At 39.3% G+C, this 23,227-nt stretch overlaps 1 protein-coding gene across 2 annotated transcripts in view; it reads left to right on the plus strand.

Annotated features, from left to right (window-relative positions):
- LOC144512721 (dystrophin-like) overlaps positions 1–23,227 on the plus strand; it is a 377,468-nt gene that overhangs the window by 39,797 nt on the left and 314,444 nt on the right. Inside the window, exons 7-11 of one of the 2 annotated variants that reach the window (XM_078243603.1) lie at positions 477–595; positions 7,204–7,400; positions 15,316–15,444; positions 19,356–19,451; positions 19,823–19,921. In XM_078243603.1, the coding sequence (XP_078099729.1) occupies positions 477–595; positions 7,204–7,400; positions 15,316–15,444; positions 19,356–19,451; positions 19,823–19,921 (640 nt within the window). The remainder of the gene's footprint in view (positions 1–476; positions 596–7,203; positions 7,401–15,315; positions 15,445–19,355; positions 19,452–19,822; positions 19,922–23,227) is intronic. The other variant, XM_078243602.1, reaches the window with a different exon arrangement.

A 23,227-nucleotide genomic window follows, 5' to 3' on the forward strand; every position in this document is an offset into this window, starting at 1 on the left:
AATAACAGCACATTTTGATAGATCAAATGTTTAAATCAAATTACAAAATCAACTTACTATATTGAATTGTTATGGTCTACTTTTACTATTTAATGCTGGTTGACCGGGTATGTACAGCTAAGAATCACTGCACAGCAGATAAATACATTGTTGAATACTTGAAGTATACCAAAAAATAAAGCTAAATCCATCGGCTGATGTCGGTTAATTACAGTGTATTTCATTTTTAATTGATAGGCTATATAATACAAACATTAAAACGTTTTTATTGCCACAATGTCAGCCCTTTTACTTTGAGAATGCTCTTTGTCTCCTTTTCTCAACATATGCTAAAGAATTTGCCTAAGCCAACTGAGAAAATGATCAACCAGGGACATGATCTAATCAATACTCAATCCTTCCTCCATGTTTAGATAAACTAAAATGTAGATGCAGTGGGTATGTGATCCCTGTTAATTTGCCTTTTGCCTCCACAGACCTGAGCTTTTTGATTGGAGCGTAGTAGAGAAGAAGACGTCTGTGATCGACAGACTGGAACACGCCTTTAATAAGGCAGAACAACACCTTGGGATAGAGAGACTGCTGGACCCTGAGGGTAACTAACAAACACACACACACACACACACACACACACACACACACACACACATACACACACACTGTGATACTTCCAGAGAAGAATATTCAATTAAATTTTAATTCAATTCAATAAAATTTTATTTATAGTATCAAATCATAACAACAGTTATCTCAAGACACTACAGATATAATCTATAATTTACTTTTAGGGAGAAACCTTAGGTGGTGAGGACAACTTCCTTTTAGGGCAGTGGTTCTTAACCTTTTTTGTACCAGCGCCCCCCTATCCATTATCCAGGTCCCTAACACCCCCCCTAAAAAATTTAGGCTAATTGCCCCGAATATTGAAAACATGATTACGCCCTAATATAGGCCTATTATTGTTGTTACTATTGTTATCAAAAATAGTCAAAAAATCATATTATTGAATGACAAACAGGTATCAAAAAAGCCATGTGAATAGAAATTATATATTTACAGGTTTTTAAAAAAAAATGCAATTTGACATTCAATTTAAATAACAGCAGCCAATCAGAACGACTAGATATGTAACATTCAAACTATAATTAGGTATTATCAAAAGGCCTGCTGCATGTCCCTGGTGTGAACCTCTGCAACTTTAATAAGATGACTATAATTTCAGTGTCCTTTTTTGTTTGTGAAGTGACCTTGGGTGTCATGAAAGGCGCTTTAAATAAAATGTATTATTATTATTATTATTATTATTATTATTATTACTATTATTATTATTATTATTACAAACACTAACAGTAAAGTATTTTGGTGATGACAAACGACTTGAAGAACGACACCTAGGCTACTGCAGAATGGAAATAAGTTTACAACCTTTGAAAGTTAGTGAGAGCCCTTTGTTGATGCTTAGAATAGTATAGGTTAGAATAGTATAGGTTAGAATAGTATAGGTTTGCTATCGCCTGTCTTGCGAGTAAATGGCAGAAAAAAAACGTTTGGAGAAACGCAACCCCATATCGCGCTGCGTTTTGAGGCGTGAGAATCTTGTAGCCTGCAGTAAACAGTACATCACTGCCTCTATCGCTTCCACAAGAAAGTTTCAAAACACCAAAAACAAGCTCTGAACTACCCGGGAGTTTATGAAACAGCTAAATGTTTGCCAAACAACAAAGCACAGTCGATATCTCTCGCTTATCTCTTTTCTTTCTCTCTTTCTCCGTGAAATGAAGCTGCCTTCAGGTGCAGTAGGAAACGTGTTCTGTAAACGATCTGATGAAAAACTGTTACTGTGAAATATAAAGTCTACTTGTGATACATTGGGGGGTTAAAGAACACAACAGGACGACGAGGCGATTGCTTTTTTTTAAATTTTTTTTATCTGAATGCAGCTTCACGTAGTAGGCCTACAGAGCTCATTTAAGATGATGCTCTGACATCCCGTTTCCGTGAAGGCAGCACGGAGCTGCGCCAAACAATGCTGACAGAAGCACAGAAGAGTTATGATACCCGTCTCGTCCAGTCGCAGTGCCGTGAACTGGCAGGTTTTAATGTTGCAGACCACTGTTTTGTAGTAGTTTAAAGTGTAAACATGTATTGTTATTGTGAATCTTTGGTTTAAACTAGCTTTCAAACAAACGCCCCAAAAGGGCACTTCAACGCCCCCCTTTACAAAATATTGCTTCCAGCGCCCCCTCCACGTCATCTTCTGAACTCCCCCTGGGGGGCGGCACCGCCCCTGTTGAGAAACACTGTTTTAGGACAGACCCAGGCTCTTGGTAGGCGGTGTGATGGTGCCGGTTGGGGGTGTGATGAACAGTGGCAATAATAGTCACAATTGGAACTATGACTAGAAATAGTAGTTCATGGAGGGCGTTACAGGGTGTAGCAGGGCACTGCAGGGCATAGCAGGACGTAGCAGGACGTAGCAGGGTGTAGCAGGGCATAGCAGGGGGTGGAGCTGGACCACGGTGACAGCTGCAACCATGACTTAGGTGCCACCCTAATCCAAGGAAAACTGCTGGGCAAAACAAAAACATAAATAAGGAATAAGCTCCCCAGAACTAAGTTAGTAACAAGCATTTCTGGGACATGGATGCACACAGATGGAGGAGAGAGGAGCTCAGTGTGTCAAAGGAAGTCCCCTGTCAGTCTAAAACTATAACAGCATAATAAAGAGCTGGTGCGAGGCAAACCTGAGCCAGTTCTCTAAGGGTTGGTAGATGAATCTGACGACTATGAAGAGAAGAAGAGAAGGGGTTCCGTGTATGTAGCTATACACCTTCCCCCGCCGGTCTAGGTGAACGCTGCAACTCCTCACTCCCTAACTATAAGCTTTATCAAAGAAGAGAGTTTGGAAATCGCTGTTCGTGGCTGCTGTGTTTTGATTATCACTGAAACCTGGCTTCACCCGGGGATACCCGATGCTAGCATGCAGCTAGCAGGTCGCACTCTGCTCCGAATGAGGACTCCGGTAAGAGCAGAGGAGGGGGCGATCTGTATGTACGTGCATGAGAACGGATGTAATAACGGGACAATTATAGATAAACACTGTTCCCCTGACCTCGAGTACATGTCTTAAAAAAATGAAATTTTAATTGCATTTTGTGTCTGTTAAGAGGCACAAAGGCACTCTTTAAAATATGCCCCCACAACTGGCATTTTAGCTAACTGGGAGCTCTGGCCATAGCTGCAGCAACTCCAGTTTACTAGCACCGATTTTGGGCGTTTTTTTCTATCGACAGTACTAAAAATCTAGCGTCCGGAAAAATCGTCCGGAGTTCTCCTTTAACATCAACAAATTGAGATTGATCAGATAAATAGGACTAAAAGGTGCTATAGGTAGGATTGCGAAGATCCAGGACTTAGCCAAAAAATGAACAACAACTTCTCAGTCCCTCCCCCCTTTCTGCTAAAGCCCAAAACGGTCTCCTAAGTCCCTCCCCCCACAAACGAGAATGCATGCGTACATGAGCAGTGATTGACACGCAGTTAGACACCCCCCCTGGCCCTGATTGGTGCATCTGAACAGGGAGCTGTGGATTTTTGCAAATTGCACTACGGGCTGTAGGTGGTGCCAGAGGAGCCAGATTCTTTTTTAATTACATGCTTCATGTAGTTCTACTTGAACATAGGGTCAGTTTCAGCAAGTATGACAGAAAGTTAGTTTTATAAGTCTTACCTACTAATACCTAACTAATCTTTAAACCAGCTTAGTGCGATTCATTTAATGCCAACTAAATGTTTCAGTCTCTGTAGCAGGATGGTATGGTATGGTTTGTGTTGAATGCAGCACTAAGATCTAGTAAGACAAGTAGGGCAACAAGTCCTTTATCTGAAGCAGTTAGAAGGTCGTTAGTAATTTTCACCGGTCCCGTCTCTGTGTTATGATGCATTCTAAATCCTGACTGAAAGTCCTCAAATAAACTATTGCTATATAGAAAGTCACATAACTGATTAGCGACTATCTTCTCAAGGATCTTGGAGAGAAAGGGGAGATTAGATATAGGTCTATAGTTTGCTTAGACCTCAGGATCGAGGGTGGGTTTTTTCAAGAGTTTTCATCACAGCTACTTTAAATGACTGTGGTACATAACCTGTTAATAAAGACTAGGGCTGTAAAAATAACGCGTTAAAAGAAACGCGTTATTTTCGCGTAACGCAGATTAATCCATTCCATATTGGCGTTTGACCCGGAGCCGTTCTAGACGGTACAGGCAACACAAACACCGCTGCACGTGACGCTAGTTAACACTATACTCGACAGCAGCTAACGTTAGCCTACCGCTAGCTAGTAGCTGGATTAAAAATGGTTAAAATGCTGACAGCTAACGCTAAACGGTGTAAAATTTGACTGTGTTTTACTGTAGAGGATTCAACACCGGTATGTAACAATCTGCAGCTGCCGTCGGAGAAACAACACAGACGGTGCATTCAATGAAACTGGTAAACTACAGCCTCGTGGTGCATTTGAAGTTATTGTAAATGTCCTTTTCCCATCTGGTGGTTGTTTTTGTCGTTCAACAGCAATTTACTAGTGAAATAATTTATTGTTATTGTTATACATGATTATTAAATCATTTAATTTTGACCATATGGCCTTAGCAATAAACAAGCTGTTCTTTAATGTCACCAACTGTTGTTTAGTACCCTTTTTTTTCTTTTCTTTTTTTACTTTCTTAAAAAGTATCGGTTCAAGCACCGTTAATTATGTATGTGATTAATTTGGATTAATTAATCACGGAGTATGTAATTAATTAGATTACATTTTTTAATCGATTGACAGCCCTAATAAAGACATATTGATCATATCTAGTAATGAAGTGTTAACCACGGGTAACGCTGATTGGGTGATTGGGTGTTGCCATAGTTATAACTATGATCATCTTGGTGGAAGAACTTGATCAACGATGCATAAACTGACCGATAGGTTGGCAGAAATGCTCTGCTCAAAAAGTCCTTTGATGTTGTGCAAAATAACACCAGAGATGCCTTCTAACAAGTATATTCACCCAGAATTTTTTGACCTGCATCCATCACTGCCAGGGTTGCTGCTGACCTAAGACCAGTATACAGACACTAACTAATTAAAACTGTCAGGCAGGGGTAAATTGAGTAAAGCTTACGTGTGATCAATTTTGTAAACATAGGCCTAGATTCAGGCCTACTACACCTGTAGGAGCCAAAAAAGCAGTTTTTGTTTATATTTAAAGAACAATAGTTATTATTTAAAAACTTCCCATATTTTGGTTATAGTTCTGATCCACTGATTTTGATTGACAGCTAGGCAAATCGGCCACACCATAGTAATTGTGGGTATGATATAATTGATAAAGGGAAGTTGGAAACAGGTGTGGAGGTTTTTTGGAAGTCCCAGCTTTAGTTGAGACCAAACGCAGTTTTTTAACATCTAGTTATCCTGTTTTATCTTATTTGATGTCATTTAAGAAACTATCAGTATTGTTTATTTTCCCTGATTCACACACATGCAACATTAGATTTTCTAGGGAAACATTTCAGAAGCTATTTTAATCCAAACGTATGATATTTCCACAGTGATTGTTTACAGAGACAGATGCACAAGGCAGACAAACACACACACACACACACACACACACACACACACACACACACACACACATTAATTTATATACACAACATTCACAAACCCAAACACAAATATCCACACATGCAAACACAGAGCCTCATAGGTATGCACACACAGTGTAGCTGTGGTGACATGATTAAAATTGAGATGATGGGATACAAAACAGAGTGGAGCAATGTGTACACACTTAGACACACTTGGATACACACTTGCAGATGGTAGCATTATTTACGTAACTGTTTGTCTTCATCAAACATCCTCAGATTTCTCTGTGATGCTGATAAATGTCCACAGTTTTCCACAGCTAAAATATGACACTAGCTTTATCTACCTATCTACCTATCTACCTATCTATCCACTGACACACATATCTTTCTTGGCACACACTAATTTTTGTTACTTTGCAACTGCCTTTTTTTCTCTCTGTCTCCATTTCTTTTCCTTTCCATTGTCATCTTCCATTTCTCTCATGTCTATTATTCGTCGTAAGCTCACCACACTCTACACACCACTCTGTTCATTAGCACTCCATTTATTTCTCTGTCTGTCTTTCTTCCGTTCTCCTCTCCCTCAGCTCACCCCCTTTTTTCCATCTTCTCTTTATCTCTTATGGCATTCATTTATCTGCCGTGTCTCAGCCCCGCTGTGATCCGTCTCTATTAGTTTTGCCCCGGGCTGACTGGCTGGCCCACAAGCTCTTGGCCACTCTTCCTGAAATCACTGCTCTGTTATATCTCTCCTCCACCTGTTGGAAAACTTAGCTCAGACTCAATTTAGCTGTAAAATGTAGGGCAGGCTGACACACTGATGCTATGGGAAACAAAAAGAGTTAACAGTGGCCTACAGTAATTCATGAGCACAAAGAAAAATTACTGCATCATCCTGCAGCCTCTTGGATTACTTATAAGTGGCCATTGCATACTATACTGTAGTGTATACTATATATTTCCAAGCTTCAGTATATGTCAGAAAATACTGAAAATTTCCGAAAGCCCAAATTAACATTTTCAGATATGTTCAGTCCAAAATCGAAAAAATACTCTAAGACCTCTTTGTTTGCTTATCTGAAATTACTAATACAAAGGCGTCTACATTTAAAATGTGATCGTTTTCTGTTTTATCGCAAACCGTTCCCAGAGTAGATATATTTTGAAAATGCCGGGCTATGTGTTTCTTTGTGGAATTTTGTCGCTTTTGATGGAAGAATCATAAATTCCGCCTCCATGATCAAAATCCTATTTTGAATACATTTTTTGTGCGTGACTAAAACTGTATTTCATTAATGTGTTTAAGATGTAGGATGTGTGGTTTGGGGATTTCTTTCTGAATTGTTTTTATTTTCTTAATTGTTTTTATTTTCTTTCTTATATTTATTTTTCTTTAATTGTTTGTTATGTGAATGTTACTTTGTACTGTATCTAAGGCTCCCCTAAAAACAAAGTTCATCTTCTATGTCTACTTCTGTCTGAAACCAGCCACCATTTGTTTAATAAATTGCAAAGAATTCTGACGGTAAACTGCATGTGTCCTTGCTTCCTGCTCTTCAGATGTGGCGGTGCCTCACCCTGACAAAAAGAGTGTCATCATGTACGTGACATCACTCTTCCAGGTTCTTCCCCAAAGCATTTCCATGGAAGCCATCCAGGAGGTGGAGACACTGCCGCGGGCAACTGTAACCAGCATTGCCCGGGTGACGACAGAGGAGCACTACCAGATCCAGACCCAGCAGCGCTTTTCCCAGCAGGTTAGACATACAACGCACACATACACAGGTGGAACCGGATGCACACATATACATGTGGTTTTCATTCTCCCTGCCATCACTGTATGTCGACGATGGTGTTGCTGTTACTAAGGCTGCCATGTGACACTGTTATGGCTCATTGTTTTTGTTCTTTTTGACTTTCTCTGGAACAATTCCTGAAAATATTCAAAGAGTAAGATTACTTTGAAGCAATTTTTATGTCCTACAAGTTACATGATGAACGTCTCCTCAACAGACATTTATTCACATCAGATAAAGACTAAACTTCCTGTCCCGCCATTGCAGCACTTTGTAATTGTCGGTGAAGTGCTGCAGAGTTGCAAGTACTTTTTTTTTTAAACTATCGAACCCTCCCTCTTTTCCCTTTGCTGGTCAGTCTTACATCACCTAGAATCCCACAATGCAATGTCTTGTGAAGCAATTTTTTTGCGTCCCATAGAAATTTAATAGGGGCAAACTTCAAGTCAGGGTTAGAATCCTGTAATCATGTCACTGAAGTAACTTTCAAATATGATATGAATGTGATAGCAATTGACACGTCCGTCACTTTTATTACAAAAAAAAAAAAGTCACAACAGCAATCTCACTAGGAAACCAAGGAAAGGAAGGAAGGAAACCAAAACTATTGAGCCCTAGATATTGTTATAGAAGCATGGCATCCTGTTGCCATAGTTAAGTGCCAGGGTTGTTTCTGCGGTAACACATGTTGGATTGACCCGCCTGTCAGTCATCATGGGAACTAGTTGAATTGTGATAGTGGCATCTTTACTCCAATGCTTCTTGTCATTTTGTCTGTGCAATTTAGTATTACTGTTGCTATGATGGCTTAGTGCTGTGATGATAGTAAGATGGCATGTATTATGTCTGTGCTCAGCTATGTACACTCACTTGGTTCTTCATATTATACAACTAAATGACTGCAGCGGTTTGTACACTACATATTATCAGCTCCAGAATATGATTATCTAACCAAGTTGCAAAATGAGGTTGTGCTCAACAAAACCCATCCTGCAAACCTGCCACTTTAGTGGTCTTATCAAATTCCCAACAGGACCCTCTCTCTATTTTAGTATTTGACTGAAACTGAAGGGGATTAAGAGTCAGAGGGGATGATCCCTGCACCCAGTCCTCCGAGTTGAATAGAGTTAATCAAAGAAACTCTTCAGAGATATGGAGATCTTTGAGAATACATTTGATAATGATGGTCCGGGTAACAGCACTACTGTGGAAACACTTCATTTTTTAGATCTCTACAAGCAATAAAATAAAAAAATAAAACATTAAAGGAAGGTTTGAAACTCCCTCTTTCCCTGTAGTTCTAGCAAAATATGATTAAGGTGCTAATCGGCAGCCACACCGGCTCACAAGCATAGTTTAAAAGAGAAACACTGTATTCTACTTTTTAATGTTAAATTGGATAATGAATAGTTTGAGAGCATATTTGCTTCTCAGTGGTACCACAAACTGAGAGCAGATTTTCCTGGTGCAGCAGATTCAAGCACAAGGCATGATTAAGAGAAGAAATTGCTGCAAATCTACGGTAAATTTTATGGTTATATCCCCAGACATTTTGGCACAGAGAATTGTGTGGGCGTACTGAATAAACAATTATATCTTTTGCTGGAGACAATGGAATTTAAAAAAAAGCGGTACTATACAGTATTTGCAGTTGAAGGCTGATATAGATCACTTAAAATAAACTATTAGCTAAAAAATAGGGATACTATATCAATAACATACATCTAGTTATATACCGGTATTTTCGGTTTGCTCTATAGTAAACTTAAGATTGGCAAAAAGCTATGCTTTTTCTGGCATGAAAAGTCCCTCAGTAATATAATTGAAGTAACTGACTGACTGACTGACTGACTTAAGAACTTGCACACACAAAGCAGTAACAATTTATTTTCCCAAATCTGAGTTTTAAATAAAACTTCAATTCAGTATTCACCAAATCACCATCATCTGTCTACTCATTCACTGATCCATCCACTTTGTAGTCGCATGTTCAGGTTAGAGTGTCAGAGGCAGCAAGGAATGCAGATGTTCTTTTTCTGGCCAACTTCCTCCTCCTTGTTCCTGGGGACCCCTGCCAGGCATGCTGGAAGACGTAGTCACCTTTCAGTGTAGTCAAATCTCCTATCTTATTTGTTCAGTCACCACCTGAAATTTGTGAGCTTCAGAATGAAAATTGGCCGCTAAATTGAGACAGAAACTGGATGAAAGAGCTGCAAAAAATCGACCAAATCTCAAGTCACAAATTAGATCCACTGGTGCTGACCTTTAGAGCTGAGTTAAGAAGAGGTCAGTGTCGTGTGATGGAGTGAGCTTCCTGGAGTAATGGCCTGTAATATTATTATCTCCCTCAGCTTAATGGCCACCCCCCCCCCCAATCAATTCTTCTGGGAAACAGACAGAGAGAGAAAGATGGAAAAGAAAGGCGTAGATGAAAAGATAAGAGGGCATATAGAGGAAGTGGGGAGGTGTAAAGATATACTGTAGATGTACAGAAAGTTGAAGAGGTGGAGAGGGGGGAAATGAATAGTGAGATGGAGCAGACAGATAGGGAGTGCGAGAAACAAGTCCGAAGGAAATAAAACAAGACATGGAGAGGAAAGAGGAGGGAAAAAAATGTTACTGACAGCGGCTATTATCTGCCTCGTCCCTCATCTGTCATCATCAAAGCGATGCTGTCATCACCTCCTTACATCAACACCATCCTACCACCACCTGGGACTCAGGGAGGAAGAAAGCTTTTCATGGATATAAACTAGGGGAAATTACCAAATCCAAAGTTTGAGACAATTGCTTAAAACTAGACAAAGTCAGCTTTTCTGTGACATTATCTGAGGTGTCCTGATGCACTAAATCTCCACCCATCCAGTGCTTGGAGCAGGTGAAAACAAACGCTAAGAGTAATTTGCCAGGAAGCGTTTGATCCAGGGCTGGGTCGCCTCTGGCTGTCTGCCCTTTACAGCATAAAAAACATCTAATCCACCTTGAAAGAAAGGGGAAAACAGTGAGGGATAAAACCGAAGAGGAAGACAGACAGAGAGATGATGACAGGTGAAGAGAAGAAGAAGAGAGAGAGGAGAGAAGAGAGACGGGATGGAGGTGAAAGGGGAGATTGATAGCTGGGGAGAAAGAGTCGAGACAATGAGAGATTAAACTTTTATGCTGTCTGTGGTGAATGGTTGACTTGGTTTTAGCGATGCAGCGGCTCATCCAGCTGTTATAGAAAAGGCAGCTTGGTAATGTCAAGAAAGCGGGAGAATCAGTCAACTAAAAGTGATTTGTCCCTCCAAAATAAGAGCTCAATTGTTTAACCCTTGTGTGGTGTTCATATTTTTGTTACACAGCCAATGTTCCCGGGTCTGGTGGACCCACCACATTATTAGGCTATTAAATCAATACAGCCATAACAATTTATGTAAAAATACTTAACAGATGTTTACGTTTAGCTCAATTACCAACATCATGTATGGTTCATATTTGCCATTTACCCCTGTGAGATCACATTTATGATCATATGATCATTTTTGTTTTTTGTAAGAAAACAAGGAAATTCAATTATAAAAAAGGAAAAAAAAAAATATAAACAAGATTTTTGATCATTATTGGTGCTTGTTTCTTAGAACTTAATCAGAACAGGTGAAAGTGCTTGAAATGTAACAATTTTGTAACTTTGTGTGGGAATAGCAGGTGCAGAAAGGCAACATAGTTTCATAGCACCTACAATTAAATACACTTGGGTCCAGTAGACCCGAACACCTCATATGTAATACTTATGTGTAGGGGGGTTTACCGTGTGCAGTCATTGAAAATAAGTTATTTTTTATGTTCTTCACAGAAAATGAGCCAAGGCCAGTGAGTTTGAGTTACAAGAAATAATAAATAGCATAATTTTTCTTTTAGCAAACATTGAAAACGTGTCCCACAGACCCGAACACCGTACAAGGGTTAAAAATGTGGCACCTGTACAGTTTAACTGCCATGTGATTTCAGGTAAAATCCTGTGTTTGGTTAGGCACGAAAACAACTTAGTTTGGTGAAACATTCTGGTCCAGAGCTCCAGTTAAGTTATTTAGGAGTAGCCTGACTGGGTCTTATGGAGACAGAGGTGAGCACACACCTTCTAAAACTTGCAATAAACCAATCAGAGCGTTATCTCACATTCCCTTTAAAAGCAGGCGCACTTGTTCCATGGTGGATTGCTATTATACTGGTGGATTTGCTAGGCGCACGCTCTTAATACATCCATGGGCACACGCCAGGAGTGGTTCACAGCCGAGGAGACCGACGTTTGCTATTGATTTTTCTTTTTGTCAAAATGTAAATAAAGAAATGTCACAAAAACATACTTTCCGATGTTTTGGGCTCACTCTCACTGAATCACGAGGTTATGAATGCATGGTGATATTTTTGCAATGTAGTCTAACATTAGACCGAGATTACCTCACTATAGACGATGCAGCTCTTCGGTCTCTCCTCTCCCGTGCTGCTACTGCTGGGGCATTTGGGTTAAGTGGCATTGGCACATGCAGTTCAACATCACATCTCCTTAAGTCCTCTAATATTTCCTCATTTATGTCAACACATCCATGATCCATGGAAATGTTGTGTAAAACAAGGTCATATTTTTCCTTGTATTTATGTATGGTTTGCGAAAATAGGAACTGCTGGGTCTTTGAGATGAGAGAAGCAAAGCGTATGCGCGATGTGCACTCTACATTACGGCCAAGCATGCGCCCTTAAAATAGCATCTGAATAACGCGCTACTCACTTTAGACTAGGTTTTTCCTGGTCTGTGGTGGAACTGGTGGAACTGGAACTGTTTTCTGAAACTGCAAAATAGCACTAGGGAGCGTTTGCGCCGGAACACTCCTCCTCTTTTTGCTGAACCGCCCCTGGGAGCGCAAATTCATTCCCTAATTTACCGACGTGAGTCTGTTGAGGGAAAAGTCTGCTGTGCGTCGGGTGCAAAATAGGAATGACACATGCGTCGGTGTACAAAGTCAATTGCGCTGGTAGCTGATAGGGCCCTAAATGCCTTATAGCGGACTGGTTTTTAAAAAAAATCATCTTATGTTTTACATGCATAATGAATGTGCAGATTATTATTCAAATATAAACAATGATTACACATAGCAGTGTGAGAGTGATTTACTGTGCAGCACACCTACAGTTCTGGTAACCATTGTTTTCTTGTACTTTCCCAGTGCTGCCAAGAGCTGCAGCACTGCGCTCCCAACTGACCCCAGTCAAATTTCAAAGTAGACTACTTTTATTTACTACTACTGTACTGCTAGCAGCTAGGCCTACATAATTATTCATTACTTGCATGTTAATCTCATTGCACGTGCCTATTGTTATTAACAGAACAGTTCAACATTTTGGGAAATATGCTTATTTGCTTTCTTGATTCTTGAGGATTGATACCATGTCTCATGTTTAGGAACTATGGAGCTAGACTGCTGAGTCGATTATTTTAGCTTGGCTTATCTCAGGTTAGCATAAAGAATGGATGGGCGCAAGAAGTCAATGCTATAATTGTAACTAAACAAACAAGACGTGAAAAGAAACGTGTTATTTAGTGACCTTTAAAACTGTTGGTAGACATATTTTTAAACTTTGGACTGAGCCATGCTGGCTGTTTCCCCATGATTCCTGTCTGTACTTTTCTGTGCGCCGTTCTGACGGCCTCATTTAGCTTTACGATGCAAAAGTTTAAGAGCTGAAGGGGTAACATTTGACTGGAATTGTACCACGATTTCATGTGACAAATAAAACTGATTGATTAGTAGCTAATCACCTCCTAGCTCCAGCTCCATAGTTAGCATATAGTCTGCTATCAATCTACTCATCTAACTCTTGGCAAGAATTTGTAATCAACAAAATGTGGAAGCATTCCTTCAAATAAATTAAGAATATTCATTTGGAGAAACGGTTGACAAATTAGAGCTTCTCAGGTAGGATTAAGAATATTGTTAGCCATCTAGCTACATCCAAGACAAAAACAGAAATGTAGCCACAACATGTATATTTCTTTCAGTGTTCTCATTGTAAACCTTTAATGAGAACTTATGAAACTAAAAATCTGTCAGTTGCTTTCTGGCCAATAAATGATAGATGATGGTTAATTTGCTGAGGACTGCTAGTTTTTGGATAAATGTGTCAGAGTGAGTGTGAAGCAGGATGTTGATGCCAAACAGACCAGTGATCTCTTTCCCTGGAGAGAAAACAAAGTGTAAAACTGGTGACTTTTTAACAGCAGGCAGAAAAAGACAGAAATCATGTTTCCGTTTATGCTCATTTTGAAGTATAGCGTTAGAAAATGTTGATGGAAATGGCAAAATTCAGAAAAACTTCCTCAAATATGCAGAAACGTTTTTACGCTCACTTGAGGTGGTTTTTGCCTTTTTTGAAAAAGAGTTAATGCTTAAAATGGGAGATGGAAACAGCTTTGCCGAATAAGTTGTGACGTAGCGAACATGTAACTCACATGACTAGTCCAGGATGGGTCCCATCCAGTGCGTCATACACAAGGTGCATAGTGGAGTTGCGGTGCGCTATTGTCTGTGCCTCAGCCACGTCGGGTAAATTGATGAATTGGTTCAACAGCTTGAATCATATGGCACTGCACACCGCATATACACAGCGGTGAACGGTTGTCTTACTGACACCAAATGTCTCTGCCACAACCCTTAATTTTGCACAGATGGCCAACTTGTACATTGCTACCTTATTATCTCCAACCCGTTTGTGAAAAAAAACTAGACTTTTTGTAGTTTAGTTTATTCGCTCTAAACCAGTTGATGGAAACGCTTCAAATTCACATTTTCTTCAACATTTTTAAAGTTTGCTTAAAATTCCTCTTGACAATTAGATGGAAACATGACCAGAGTGTGTCTGGATGTGTGTGGTGGATCTCTGAGACAGAGGGTTGTTGAACAGGAGCTGCTCACAACATCAGCTTTGACTCTGTGCTACTGTATGTTCATTCTGTCCACATCTTTTGCATAACATCTGTTTTCTCTATGTCTACCTCTGCCCTCTCTCATGTCTGCATCTGTAGCCAGGTTTCCATCCAGTGACTTTTGCCTACAGGAGCACTGTTACACAAAAAATACAGACACAAAAAATATACTATTCAGCACAAGTAGTGAATAGTCATAAAGTCAGCAAACTGAGCAAAGGTGTGTTTATTGCTTTGGAACTCAAACTTTCTTTCATTCATAAAAGGAAGAATGTGTTGTTTCTTCTTTCAAAAGTGGCATACTTTAAGTAAAGGAAAGTAAATGCTTTAGTCTAATTGTAAAATATCACTATAGTGACGTTGGGTTTTATGAGTCCACCACAACCTTTCTGAACCATATAAGATACAGTTGACTTTGTTGGAGTATTTCTGTTCTTCAGAGCATTAAAAACATGTATAACATTTGCTGAAATGCAAGTCAATAACTACATGCCCAATATTAATTTTTGAAACTTTCCAATTTCCTTGTAAATGTGTTTTTCGACACTATGTAGACACACATAAGCGGTATTTTATTTTTTATTCATGCCGTTTTGAAAAGTTCACCTAAAATTAGCTTGGCATTTGGATGGAAACAGAGCTTGTGTGATTATTCATGTTTCCTTTTTCTCCTGTTTTCTGCTTCTCTTTCTCATATTTTCTCATCTTAATTTCTCATCATTACTCACTCCTTGTTTACTCCTGTCTCTGCTTATTCTTCCTCTGTATAATTTGGCTTTTGGATCTTTTTCGCTTTATGTTTTGCATCCTTTTGGCTCTCTTTTTCTATCTTCCTCTCTTTTCTGGCCTCTTCTACCAACTCTTTTTCCCTCTTCCTCTGCCTTTTCCTTTCTCTGTCATATTCTATCTCTCTCTCAGATCACAGTGAGTGTGGCTCAGGGCCAAGTGCGGAGTCCCTCCCCTCAGCCTCGCTATAAAAGCTATGCCTACACCCAGGCTGCATATGTCAAGTCGCCTGAGCAAAAGAGGAGGCGTTTTACTGATCAGGTCCGTGTCTCACAGGGCTAACACTCCACGCCAAATGTCCATTTGTCTGTGTATGTTTTGGCTGCACATCTGTTTTGTCTGCCCTTGTTTGTCTGCATCATTTACAAAAAAATGCCCAGCATACCAAGTCTACGATTATGTGTGTGTGTGTGTGTGTGTGTGTGTGTGTGTGTATATATATATATATATATATATATATATATATATATATATATATATATATATATATATATATATATAATTTTGTGTTTAACCCTTTATAGGGCACTCATTGAAATCTTTGGAAATTCTAAATTGTACCTCAGAAAGATAATGGGGGATGGTACAGGACATTTAAAAAAAAAAAAAGTTATCTATATCTTTGCATTACAAACCAAGGTCATTGAAGTTACCACATATGAGCACTTGCCGGTCTAGGGTCAAAAAAATTACAGAGCGTGAATTAAAAAAAATATGAGAAAAACACACAAACTGCAAGGAACATTTATTTAGAGACATCTCTGTCTTGGGGTAGGCTACTGATACTGGCTTGACTGTCATACAAGAACAACTAAACATGGTAAGTTGATGTAACTCACAAATTATTTGGTTGAATAGTTGTGTTAAAAATTTGAGATTGTTGTTATTTGCATAGCATTTCTAAAAATCAGAGTTGGCTTAATATTGACTTAAAAACATATTCCTTTTGCAGCTGTCTGCTCAGCTCTTTTATGGGGAGAGGGATACCGTTGTTGTTCCCGTAAACCCTGCCATCAGCGATGATGATAGCTCAGAGGAAGAAGACAACGATGTGGCAGATCCCGACTTCCTTCCACCCACCCACAACCTGGACATTGATGGCCCTTCTGCCAAAAGGAAGTGCGTGCGGCCTGCAGTGGAGGTGCTTGTAGATGAGGACCTGGCCGAAAATGATGACAATCAAGAGCCGGCACCAACGGCAAAGAGGCCCACCAACAAAAGGAAGCCAGAACCCCGGGAAGCAGAACATCAACATCACCTTTGCCACCACTGAGGATGAAATTATGAGCCACAAAGTTCATAATTTCATCATCAGTGGTGGCAAAGGTGATGTTGATGTGCATCTGGGTTGCATATAAGTTGGTTTGATATGTTATGTGCGAGATTACTTCACGACTTAAGTACCTGCTGAAATAATCAAATGGACTTTGGATGAAGCAGGGGGAATGTGCTGAATGGTATTCAGGCAGGGGTGGGTCGCCCTCTGGCTTCCTTTTAGTTGGTGGGCCTCTTTGTCGTTGGTGCCGGCTCTTGATTGTCATCATTTTTGTCCAGGTCCTCATCTACAAGCACCTCCACTGCAGGCCGCACGCACTTCCTTTTGGCAGAAGGGCCATCAATGTCCAGGTTGTGGGTGGGTGGAAGGAAGTCGGGATCTGCCACATCGTTGTCTTCTTCCTCTGAGCTATCATCATCGCTGATGGCAGGGTTTACGGGAACAACAATAGTATCCCTCTCCCCATAAAAGAGCCGAGCAGACAGCTGCAAAAGGAATATGTTTTTAAGTCAATATTATGCCAACTCTGATTTATTTGTTAAGGAACAGTAACAGTGTAATGTAGATCTACTGGAAAAAAAGAGTATTGACATAGAAAATATAGAAACACGATAAAAACAGAAAAATCTACCACTTACATTTTGCTCATAATTGTGTTTTATTACAAACCAATATTAAGTAATTAAAATCACTTCACACAGTACAAGGCCTCACACTAACAATAATCACCTGTGTATGCCATTTAATTATAATACAAAACATACATTCATAAGGCATATGTCTAAAAATGGACACTTGTGCCACTCATGCTAGTCTTAGGTGAACGAGGCATATGATCAAATATGGTGCGTTTAGCTTTCAGCCAAACATTAAGCTAATTTTAAGAAATGCTGTGCAAATAATAACAAGCTCAATCTTTAACACAACTATTCAACAAAATAATGTGTGAGTTACATCAACTTACCATGTTTAGTTATGATGTTATTACCATAGCTGTGGGAGAAGCCAGGTTCAAAAAAGCAATATGTATGATTTCTGCAAGATGGCTGTGTTTGAGGTGCTCCAGGCCACTGCTGATTGGTCAGATGCCATGATGTCAATATCTGTCAGATAGATTGATCTCCCCTGATTGGATGAGAGAAAACCACATGACAACTCCAAATGGAGGCAGGGGGAGTGTGCAGAATGTGTGCGGAAATGACTAAATATGGTTACTTGCCCCATAAAGGGTTAAGATGTAGTGTGCTTTATGCTACACTTGTACCTGCAGAATTACTGTCAGAATTTGTTTTACTTGTGGTAAAGAGAAATATATTTGTAATAATAATAATAATAATAATACTTGTTGAGTTGGACTTGTTGCTCCTATCTGTCAATCACATTGCTCTTCAATATAATTCATGGTTTGAAATGTATTATATTAAGCTATTGATGTGACATATTAATTTTAACAAATCATTAATCAGAAGTGATACTAACTATGCTTATGTCTCTTCTTGTTTAATCAGTAGTGATACAACAGCAATTTTTGAGCCAATGTAGGTGAACAATATTAAGAATCAAAATTTGGCAAACTTCTCATTATTTACAGTTAGATGACAAGATTGATACCACTCTTTTGTGAACTATGACGCTAATCCAAAATAAAAAGGTTGCTCTTTGCATCACTGCCTTTACACAAACACAAACTGAGCAGCAACGTTGTTTCTTATCTGTCGCCATTATATACAACAGCACCTACAGCAGCCTGTAACAAAAAAGGGTTGATGTGCAGGCACCCGTCTTGTAGTTTTTTTTATATGTCCTCTGTATTCCACAACATGACATTTCAAAATGTTCAGATGTATTTTAAAGCAAGCACCCTGCTCTGCGTAACTAAATGTGGCCCATAATTTGCTTTGGCTCGGGTGGAATGTATTCAGTGCTGTGGAATGTAACAGCAGGGTGCTCGAAATAACTTGGCTGGCACCTAAAAAGCATCGTAGTAGAAAAGATAATTTGTCAGATAAGCTTTATTCAAGCACACCCACTGTTCTTTGAAAAGTAGGGTGTAAAGCAGAACCTAGTATAAAAAACCCTGTCTCATTGCAACAAGGTTCCCCAAAGTTTTCCTTTGAGAATAGGAACAGATTTTTAAAATGAATTGTCCTCAGTTTGCCTCAGTCAAACATGTTTTATATGGACAACTTAGTGCATAAAGATAGAATTTAAAATAAAGAGTATGTTTTACACTGTCAGGGACCTAGATAACATGCATTCATTTTATATTTGATTACTTACAAGCTCTGTCAGTACAGAGTCATTCCTAAATATCTTCCATCAGACAAAACCAAACACGTGATATAAAACAGGCACAAAAGAACGAACGGTGCTGAATGAGGCTGGACAGTTATCAACACCCCGGATGGGCCTTGTGTATCTTTTCAGGACCTTATTACCAGAGAGAAGAATAGAGCGAGATGAGGAGCGTGGAGCCGAGATAAAAAGAGAGAAGTTGTTAGTGTCCGGATCAGTAGCGATCACACAAAGAGAGATATGGGGAGAGAGAGAAATAGCAAGAGAAAGAGACCATGGGAGAAAGAGAACAAGTTGTTGAGGTTGGACAATGGCCAACTGCTTGTCAGCATCGGTAACGGCTAACACTAACAGGCCTCTCCTCATCTCTCTTTATCTTCTTATCTTCTTTCTTTCATGCTGCCTCTCTGCTTCCCTGCCCTCTTTTTCTTCATTTCTAACATACTGTCTTTCCTTTCTTCATTCCATTTACTTCTCAAACCTTTTTCAATCCTACTCTCTAACCCTGATACCTTCTATTCCTCTACTTCTCCTTATATCCTCTTCTACAATCACGCTCCATCTCTGTCTGTTATCTCCCATCCATCCCTTCCCTCTTCAGTTCCTAAGTCCTGGTCAGGAGGAGCTACAGCGGGGCCTCAGTCCTTTGCCTCCAGGTTCCACCAGCCTGGAGAGCTACCAGGCTGCACTGGAGGAGGTATGGCACTATGGTGGTGATAAAAACATGTTTCATATCTTATATTTAGTTTTGAAGGAAGGAAGTATTTTATATCTTTCTTATTGTCAACCAATCTCATGTGCAGATCCAAACCAACAATGAATGTATAGTAACAAGTTAAACGCTTCAGTACAAGTCATCAAAGTCAAGCTGCTCTTGAGTTTTCCATAACAGTTTACATCTACTGTGGGGACCAATGGGCTTGCCACAAACATAGTGAAGTCAGAAAGTATTTAGAGACGCAAAGACACTGTTGGTTTGGACATTTCATGGGATTTGTTAATAATAAGGAAAACGTAACATCGCCAGACTTATCCTTCAAATATGTTCTGTTTTATTTGAATTGTTAGGTATTGACATGGCTGCTGTCGGCTGAAGATGGGCTCCAGGGCCAGCCTCCAATCTCCAACAATGTGGAAGAGGTGAAGGAGCAGTTCCACACACATGAGGTGAGAGACAGATCTGTGAAGTCCTGGTGTAATGAAGAGGCTGTAATAAGTTATATTCATACAACAGTTTTTTTTTAACATAGCATCTGTTTAGTACTAAATTGTACACAACATGATAGAGCACCTATCAGAAAAGCACCTCATTACAACAAGAGATCTATTTTTTATAATATGAAAAAACTTTACTTTTGCTAAAAAGTAAGGAAATTACACATGCACACTAGATAATGATGAACTAAATTACTGAATTAAATTACCACCAAGGGAAGTTTCGAGAGTCAAGCTCTTCTTTGTTGAAGGTTGAGTGCATTTTCAATTTCTGTATTGGTGTAACAACATTTTTGAGTAGACACAAACACTTAATTTCACAGTATTTACATTTTTGTCTTTTAATATGTTATGTCAAAATAGCATATATTGTCACACATAAATTGTGTGCTGAGCCTAAATGTTAGCAGTTGAAATTTCTTTTAAATGAGATATTTCTCAATTTATTTGTCTTCACATGACTAACTTTTCTTGGTTTTAACAAACTTATTTTCTATTGATCAGTACACTTGTTGTCAAAGCTACATCAAATTGGTTGACAATAAGATCAATTCCTTTGTTCGAATAAATGTATTTGAGTTGAAACATGTTGAAGTCCTGGTAATATCAAGGGGGCTGTAATTAGTTATAGTATTAGAAAAGTGTTCATTTAAGATTATTTTTACTATTTTCCTTACCAGAGCATCCGTTTGGTACTAGAAAGACATGTTTGGCAGGGAAAGCACATGAATAATACTGTAACAAGATGTTTTTTGTAGTTATGTTAGAGTTGTGTTATGTCAAGATGTTAAATATTTTTCAATCATAGTTTCTTGCAGGGGTAAGTAGTAGCAATAATGTGCCTCTTTTGGTAGATGTAGACAAAAAAAATTGTTGCACTGATAAAACCCAGCCAAAAAACAACAAAGAAGTTAAAGTAATAGCAGCCATCAATCCATAACAACATACCATGTCCAAAAACTAGGAAAACTGTGTAGTTAGAGAACAGTATGAGCCTCCCTCCACTACATTGAAGGACCAGGCTTGAAGAGAAAAAAAACAATCTCTGCTGTTTGTTGATGGAAGGCAAACATGAAAAAGGCAGCCAAATATAGTAGAGAGTTGCAAGTCAGTGGCAAGTGTGTGGCAGGTGTCAGAGAGGTGTCAGGCAGGTTGTTGGGACATTGGCAGAGGTGGAAAAAGTACTAAAATATTGTACTCAAGTAAAAGTACCAATACTTTGATGAAATATTACTCAAGTGCAAGTGAAATTACCTATATGAAAAATTACTCAAGTAAAAGTAATAAGTAGTTCATTTAAAATGTACTTTAAGTAAAAGTTACTTAGTTACATAAAAAAAAACTAATTAGACTAATAGCAACTAAGCAATTGCTATTAGTCATGAAAACTTTGTTTGAAGTACCAATGCACAAATACTTACCAAAACATGCTTCCGCAGATTAGATGTGGAGTTATTGAATGCTGCCAGTTCAGTCATCTTTGGCAGGCACATCTGGCATTGCATGATGATACTATTGGCCCTCTTGAATTTAAATGAAAAACAGTCTTTCAAATGTGCCAAAGATTTTCGTCTTTTTTTGCAGCAGAATTCGATGTTTCAGCTATTTCTACTGAAACAGTCTCTGAACCGTCGTCGCTCGCCTGATCCACCTCCGTCTCGTTCTCAATCTCCTACAGAAAGACTTGGCGCCTGGTAGGCAGCCTAGATGCTGATCATTCGTCACTGTAGTGGCTCCGGGCGCAATTTTATTTTCTTTCTTTCGGTTTTCGTTAGTCAAAGTTTGTTGTTTTTTTTTTACTCAGTAACGGATGGGATTTGTAATGTAGCGAAATAGAATACTTCACTCAAAACGTAAACAAGTGCATTTTAAATTACCGATTTTAAAAACTACTTGAAAAATACAAAATACACAACAGAACTACTCAATACAGTAACATGAGTAAATGTATTTTGTTACTTTCCACCTCTGGACATTGGCAAACAATCTGCACCGCAGTGGCAAGCCTGTGGCAGGTTAAAGGACAGTGGCAAGTGAGAGGCACTCATTCAGCACCCGGTGAGAAGCTGCAGAGCTGAGCTGCTCCGCCATGGCAATCTGTTGGCAATTGAGAGACGCCAATTCAAGTCAACACTTGGGGCTAGATTTCCAGGGAAAACCCGCAGGAAAAGTTTTAATTTGTCAGGACAGGTAAGCTGTTGTTAGTGGCTTTTAGTTTTTTTTGTTGAGCTCTACTTTTTTGTTTTTTATTAATTACTTCCGCCAAAGAGGTTATGATTTTGCCTGTTTTGAAATTAAAAAAAATAGGCTTGCCACTGCAGTGCTGCTCACTTGTCAATGTCCTGACATCTGCCTGACACCTGTCTGACGCCTGCCACAAGCTTGCCACTGAGGAGCTCTGCCTTTTTAAAATAATAAGATCGGTCTCCCCTAGGTAGTAAAAGATTCTTGTGTTTTCAACTTAGATTTAATTGATCTGTGACTTTTTAGGTCCACGTGCAGAGCTGCTATAGCACTGTGCAGCAGTTTAAGCTAACTGCTTAAACTGTTGCTGAATGAACTGTGATGAATGTGGACTTACACATAGGCGCTGATTTATGTTTTCCTCCGTGCGTGCTCACGGGCGCACGCCCTTTAAAAAAAAAAAAGTAGTCAAAAAATGTTTGCATTTCAGAACCTTAGGAAATGGAAAGCGGCCGACACGAACACACACGCCTATTGACTCGATAATAAAGCTGTAAAGTAGGCTATCTTTCACCTCAGGACAACGCCACTTCTCACAAATGCAGATAGGATTGGAGATGAACACGTAACCGCGATCAGCTTTGTGGGAAATTAAGAATCAATTCCACCTGTCTAGTAGCTTAGGCACACTATGACAGACGCTCCACTTAGCACCAACTGCAATGTTTAATTTTAAATGAATGTAGCCTACTGGCAGTCTGGCACTGGGTGCTCAGTATTTTCTGTGGGTGCTCGAGCTCCGGAGCACCCACGGTATCAGCGCCTATGGACTTACAGGACCACTGGCTTCCTATTGAATTTATGCTCTCAAAATTAAATTAACCCTGACCATTTTGCTGTATGAGACCATAGAAGGATCATATACGAGTCAACTGCTCTGAGGAAATAGATTAAGCACTAAGGTGAGAGGTGGAAAGCTATTTTGAGAGTAGTTAAAGTCAATGAGGGTCATTTATTGGGAGTAGTGATGTGAGACACCCCTCTTTTTTTGGAGGGGTAATTAGGCAAAATGAG

Source organism: Sander vitreus, chromosome 24, assembly GCF_031162955.1.
Source record: "Sander vitreus isolate 19-12246 chromosome 24, sanVit1, whole genome shotgun sequence".
Classification (NCBI taxonomy): Eukaryota; Metazoa; Chordata; class Actinopteri; order Perciformes; family Percidae; genus Sander; species Sander vitreus.